This window comes from Dendrobium catenatum, unplaced genomic scaffold (genome assembly GCF_001605985.2).
Source record: "Dendrobium catenatum unplaced genomic scaffold, ASM160598v2 fragScaff_scaffold_1390, whole genome shotgun sequence".
In the NCBI taxonomy this organism is placed as follows: Eukaryota; Viridiplantae; Streptophyta; class Magnoliopsida; order Asparagales; family Orchidaceae; genus Dendrobium; species Dendrobium catenatum.
In genome coordinates this window covers 133,010-139,670 of record NW_021319852.1, presented here as the reverse complement: position 1 = coordinate 139,670, position 6,661 = coordinate 133,010, and the positions used below count along the sequence as shown (strand labels likewise).

At 36.9% G+C, this 6,661-nt stretch overlaps 1 protein-coding gene across 2 annotated transcripts; it reads left to right on the top strand.

Moving 5' to 3' along the window:
* The first annotated feature begins 447 nt into the window (after positions 1-447).
* Positions 448-6,380, top strand: LOC110115741 (U-box domain-containing protein 33). Of its 2 annotated transcripts, none has more exons than XM_020849087.2 (9): positions 448-879; positions 1,152-1,270; positions 1,465-1,586; positions 1,723-1,827; positions 2,301-2,760; positions 2,941-3,081; positions 3,187-3,711; positions 4,528-5,289; positions 5,952-6,380. In XM_020849087.2, the coding sequence occupies exons 1-9, from the start codon at positions 678-680 to the stop codon at positions 6,144-6,146; spliced, it is 2,631 nt and encodes an 876-aa protein (XP_020704746.2). In that variant the 5' UTR covers positions 448-677; the 3' UTR covers positions 6,147-6,380. The 2 variants fall into 2 exon arrangements, with proteins under 2 accessions (XP_020704746.2, XP_020704745.2); XM_020849086.2 differs by having other exon boundaries at positions 1,149-1,270.
* The last annotated feature ends 281 nt before the right edge of the window (positions 6,381-6,661 follow it).

Sequence of the window (6,661 nt, the reverse complement as noted above, 5' to 3'; positions counted from 1 at the left end):
CGGCTGGAATGGCAAGGCACGCGGGCTCAGACTCGGGAACGTGAGCTCCGATGCGGAATCGAGAGCGGAGGTGGGATTGCGGCTGACTTAGGAACGCGAGCTCTGATGCGGAATCAAGAACCGAGGTGGACACATAATTGAGCCACTCAACAAGCTCATTTCAATGTCACGAGTGAAGGTCAAGGTCGTAATTTGGCTCAAGAGTTGAGGTAAATTAGGCTTGATTTGAACTTGAACTCGACTTATTTTCACCCATAGTTATATAAAATTTAAATTTATCAAAAGTTAATCAGACACAAATAAATTAAATTCCTTAATTTATTTATTATCAAACTATCTTAAAATTTTTAAAAATATTATATTATATTTACAATATATTTATTTAAAATATTTATAAAATATAAGTATCAGTATAATAATCATCGCAACCTGCAAAAGAGTCTCTATTCCGTCTCCCGACCATCTCCACTACTGACTTTTCCAGACCTTCAACGCTCCCGCAATGGAAGTCCACTTCGTTGCCTTTTCTAGGCGGAATTATTGCGTGCGCGTTAACCTCGCCGCGGCTCTCGATAAAACCTCGAAGATGTTCATGGAAACGGATAAAAAGAGCTTCTTTTGCTACAAAGTGCCCGTTTTTCTGTCCGACGAACTCCATTTCTGCAAAACTTGCGAGAATGGAGTCGCCGGCGTACCTCAGCGGCAGAGGGGAGATCGAGGAGGAGCTGGAGCGGCCGGCTTTGGAGTCGGAGGCCGTCTACGTGGCTCTTGGAAAGGAGTTCAAGCAGGGCAAGGCCACTCTTCTCTGGACTCTGCAGAACTTCCGCCGACCAATCGTCATTATCCACGTCCATCGTCCCCCCAAGATGATTCCAATTTGTACGCACTTGTGCCCTGCAAAACGTATCATTTATTTCTGGGATGATTTGTTACTGCTTTACTGTCATTGTTGATTTGTTGTTATTATGATCGTAAAGTTGCCATTTTTGCTGAAGATCTAGGTTTCTAGCTTCTTTGGTTTGTATTCAAGTTGATTTGTGTAATTGTTCCATTTCCCTTTTATCTTTCAAGTTTTACTGGAATTGTTTATGTGTGCATTACTCATTTGATACTAGACATAATGGAAATTTTGATAAATTTGGTTACAGTAGGTGCCAAATTTCCTGCAAGTCAGCTCAAAGAACAGGAAGTTATAGCATTTCAACAATTGGATAGAGAGAAGATGAACAAAAGCTTGGATGACTATCTGCTGGTGTGCTCGGAACTAAAGGTGTGGTTAATGCCTCTGGAACTATCTTCTGCTTGTTGTTACTCTTAGAGCAATCAAAGTGAGGTGCTTTTGTAAAGTAATCCGAATAGTCCCTCCTCGCACTATTTGATTAATTAAAAACCAAAATTTTGAAACTAGATAAAAAACTGCGATGCTCAGACGAGTTTTTAAGGGAACAAGTAATTTTCTTTCAGATTAAGGCTGAGAAAATAGTGATTGAGGCTGATGCTGTTGCCAAGGGCCTCATAGAGTTTATAGCTCAACAAGGGATTACCAAGTTTGTTATGGGAGCAGCAGCAGACAAGCACTATTCCAAGTAATGTCCTCATACTACTGCTAGTTTAAGAAGTTCCACATTACTTGTTGATTGATTTATAGAGATTCATTGGATAGTTTCATATGTTTTTGTTATTGTATTTGTTCTTTGAACTTGTATGTTTTGATTATCACAGGAAGATGAAAGCGCCCAGGTCCAAGACAGCAACAACTGTGAGGCAACAAGCTGATACTTCATGTTGCATATGGTTTGTTTGCAAAGGAAACTTCATATGCACAAGGTATGTGTGTGATATTGTGATAGGAAACACTTGTAGATTTCAAGTATTTTCTATCAATCTTCGGAAAACAGCGAGAATTCTCCACAAAAATCCACACAAAACAGTCCCTACATTCAAATATCCCTCCTAACAAAACCCCTTCCTAAACAAATCACGCACGCCCGGGTGTGCATTCGGCACGTCAGACCGGCTGGATGGACCGGTCTAACATATTGATACATCTCTTCTTGCTTATAAAAAAAAAATGGAGGAATAATCGTAAGGGACCTTTTTTAAAAGTTATTGCTAAAGGTTACCAGTATTGGATGTTTATGTGGCTGATTTATGCCAATTGAAATTCTTTCTTACTTCAATTTCATCAAATCCAATTTGCTTCTTTCCTTTAGTCGAAAAACTTTTCATATATCTTTATGTTACCACTGCATCCATGAAATAATTTAGAGATCTGTATCATATTTATTCATTTGGAACAGGAAAACTGATATTTCATCTGGACTGTCAGATTCACCAGAATCTATACCAAGTTTAGCCATCCAGTCTGAACAATTAGCCATAACTTCTGAAGGGATGGGAGAAACTTCAAAATTCAATGCTCAACGCATTAAAAACTTTTTCAGGCACAGTTCAAGCTCTACAGTTTCAGGTTTGCATGGTGGTGGTGGAACAATGTTGAATTTATCCATCCTTTCATCTTCCAAATCATTATTTCATGGTAGCGAGCATATTTTGAACCGATCCTATAGTGGTAATTCATTGGATAAACTATCAAAGAGGAGCCTGCAGACTGAATACTCATCATGCTCAGGAGATGATGAAGTGCTTAGCAAGTCAGACTTTCTGTCACTACCAAAGGATGAAGAGAGCTCGGTGTTCTTTCCTTCATTACATGAGTCTGATAAAGACTTAAATTTCTCATCTCCACATAATGAGTTGGTGAGTTTTTTTTTTGTTAGAACACCAAGTACTGTTAGGCACTTGAATCTTCTTTTTTTCCGAATTATTTTTTCTTTGCGTAGACTTGGTTTTATGATTTGACTGTCAAATTTCCAAACTTTTTTGTCGATCTTACCTTTTCTGTAAGTTAATGAACTAAACTCGTGACCTTATTTGTAGGAAGATGCTGGTGTTGATTTAGAACTTTATCAAAAACTTCAAGAGGCCCTTAGCGAGGCTGAAGACTTAAAGCATGAAGTTTATATGGAGTCGCTGATGCGTCAGAGAGCTGAAAGGACAGTAATTGAGGCGATTCAAAGAGTAAGCTTTTTTTTTTTCCATTTGTGTGGTTACTTCCTCTCTTCTTTATTAAAGTGCTTGATAAAGAAGTCTCTGAGTTCCCAATTATTTTCCTCCTTATTTTAGGCAAAGGCTTCAGAAAACTTGTATGCTGAGGAGTTAAATTTGCGTAAAGAGGTGGATGAAACATTGAAGAGAGCAAAACTAGAAATAGAAATGCTCAAAAAAGAGCAAGTGGAACTCTGCGAAAAGCTTCAAAAGACTAACAAACATAAGTTGCAACTGGAATTGCATATAGGTAATCTTGATAACTGTGTTAAGGATCTTGAAGAAAAACTGTTAGCAGCTCTCCATCTACTTCATTCTCTTGAAGTAGAGCATGATGTTTTGCAAAGAGAGCGAGACGAGGCTATTCAAGAAGCCGAAGAACTTCGTAGAAAGAAGGAAGAGGTGCCTTGCAGTATCCTTGCAAACTTGTCTGCCTTCTCCTTATCTGAGATTGAGCAGGCCACTTGTACTTTTGACAATTCACTGAAGATAGGAAAAGGAGGTTCTGGTACTGTATACAAAGGCTTCCTTCGTAACACAACTGTTGCTATAAAAGCACTAAATCACGATGGCATGCTGGAACGATCAGAGTTCGATCAAGAGGTAAATTGAATTGATCAAAGTATGCAATTTTTTGTTTTTGCTTTCTTTGAAACTCTTTTTTCTTCCTTCCTATTGCTTTTCACATATTTTATAGTATCATATTGTTAAGTTGTGGAGCCTAATTAATGCTTACAAAAAATTTTGCGGGATTTACATTCATACCACTTTATTTCATTCTATTTACATATCTAACACCCAAAACTTTAATATTACATTCATATCACTTTTAAAAAATTTTAATATCAAATATATCACTCATATATTTCATTTTTACCACCCATACCATTCTATAAACTTTAATATTTCATTCCATGTGCCCATTTTTATTCTATGAGTGGCAGACTTGTAATATTAAAGGTTTAGGTGTTAAACATGTAAATAGCAGAAAATAAAGTGGTATGTATGTAAATCCCAAATCCCCCAAAAATTTATTGTAACAAATTCTGGCAACAGTGACTTTAAGAACCTAAAAAGACATTTGACAAGTAGGATTTTGGGGTATCAAAAAGATTGATGATTGTCATGCCTTTTGGACTCTTCTAAGAAACACTAAACAAGCTCCACTCACACAACCATGATAACCCAACCAGACTGAGGATCAAGTTAAGCAGAGTGTGAATGTGGCACTGTGTTATTCTCCTAACTTAGTTTTATCTTTTACTTTGATGTCAATGAATTTGAACAAGCTAGAGAATAATCATTTTCAACTTAGAGCTATTCTTACTTTTCAACTTGGTTTCATTGTCCTTTTTGCACCAAGAGAGTATAATAATCACAGAAAATATGAGTGTTCTCTTCTGTTTTTGATCATTTAAGGTTGAAATTCTCAGTCGGGTGAGGCATCCAAACCTTGTGAGCTTCATAGGTGCATGCCCAGAAGCTCTGACACTCGTTTATGAGTACCTCCCAAATGGAAATCTTGAAGATCTCCTTTCATGTAAGAGCAACAGTAAACCTCTCACATGGAAGGCTAGAACGCGCATCGCTACTGAGATCTGCTCTGCTCTGATGTTCCTCCACTCGAGCAAGCCTCATCCGGTCGTCCATGGCGATCTCAAACCTGAAAACATCCTCTTAGATGCCAATCTTGTGAGCAAGCTCAGTGACTTTGGCCTGTGCAACTTTGTTGTGCAGGCTGATACTACCACTCTATACCGCCACAGTCATCCAAAGGGAACTTTTGCATATATGGACCCTGAGTTCCTTGCAACTGGTGATCTCACTCCACTCTCTGATGTCTACTCATTTGGAGTTATTATCCTTAGACTCTTGACAGGGATGCCTGCACTTGGGCTAGTCAAGGTTGTGCAGGAAGTTATGAATAAACAGGCTTTATATGGGATTATTGATCCTACTTCTGGTGATTGGCCCCTTGTCCAGGCAAAGCAGCTAGCTCACTTGGGTTTAAGGTGCTGCGAGATGAACCGGAAAAATCGTCCGGATCTTGTCGGCGAGGTGTGGAAGGTTCTGGAACCCATGTCAAAGGCTGCATCATTTTCGGCAGCGCAGCTGTCATTCAGTTCTATTACAGATGATAACTGTTGCATCCCAAGCTACTTCATATGCCCAATATTTCAGGTTTGTTTTCTTCAATATTGCATAATTATAAGTACATCCATACCATTGAAGTCTTACACATTTACAAATCTAACATCAAAATTTTTAATTTTTACATGGCATAAAACAAATGCAACTAATATTAATCTATTTAACATATTTTCATACATATATTTTTATGTCATTTAGCCCTCGTTTGTTTGGACGTAATTTCTCCGCCTCCGGGTTGAATCGGCCGAAAAATTATTGTTTTGTTGTTTGTTAACTGTTTTTTCAAATTACCTTCTTCTGAACCTCCATATTTCCGCCAATCGGAGAAGAAAAAAAATTCTCCGTTTCCCATTCTGATACTTCCATTTAAAAACGAAAAAAAGGAGCAAGAGAACTAAACGAGGCCTTAGATACTAAAATATTGTATAAGTAAATGTAGACAATTCAATGTTAGATATGTAAATATATAGAAATTTTAATGATATATATATATACATAAACTTTAGATATTTGAAGACTACTATCAAATTAATTGAAAGAAAAAGTTTTTTTGATGTTGCTATGTTTCCTTAGTTCTAATTGCTTATCCTGCATTCTGTATTCTTGGTTTCAGTAGATGCTAAGAGGAAACTACTGTATTACCAACTTATTTGTCATTTATACTAAACCTTTTTCAATTTATCTAATCTCAGGAAATCATGAAGAATCCACATACAGCAGCAGATGGCTTCACCTACGAAGAAGAAGCTTTAAGGATCTGGTTCAATAATGGCCACAACACATCCCCCATGACTAATCTAAAGCTCTCCAGTTCAAATCTTATCCCAAATCGCGCCCTTCGTTCTGCAATCCAAGAATGGCTGCAGCAGCAACAGAAGCACTTGTAGGCTTTATTTGGGACAGCTTTCTTACTGCTTTATAAAGTTAATTTTCAGCTAAAAAATCTCTTAAAAACAGAGAAAAAACAGTGATCTAAAGCTCGTGACTGTTTGGAGTATTGTGATGCAGAAACAATTTTGCTGTTTGCCTATCTAACATAACTGAGTTATGGTAACTGTGAGCTTGCTTGATTGAATAAGAAGCTATAATTTGCTCTCGATCTGCTTGTTTCTGCTATCCAATTATGGCTGAAGGGATTAAAGCAAACATGGCTTTGGATTTCAATGTTTTTGCACGTTTGTAGGAGAGGTTTCATAGGATTCAATTAAGAAATTATAAAAAAAAAAAAATAGGATAATTTTAAATTTTTCACTTCTATTTTTAAATTAGTGTAATATAATTTATTTATATATAGTTTTATTTAAATTATATTTTATAAAGCTATTCTAACATAAAATTTTACTTTAATTACTAATGGCCAACCCCCTATAGAGATGAATGTCAAAAATATATTTTAAAGCAT

Coding starts and splice junctions, on each gene's coding strand:
- LOC110115741 (XM_020849086.2), top strand. CDS start 678: ATGGAGTCGCCGGCGTACCTCAGCGGCAGAGGGGAGATCGAGGAGGAG. Junction 880..1,148: donor CCCCAAGATGATTCCAATTT/GTACGCACTTGT, acceptor ATTTGGTTACAG/TAGGTGCCAAATTTCCTGCA. Junction 3,082..3,186: donor TAATTGAGGCGATTCAAAGA/GTAAGCTTTTTT, acceptor TCCTTATTTTAG/GCAAAGGCTTCAGAAAACTT.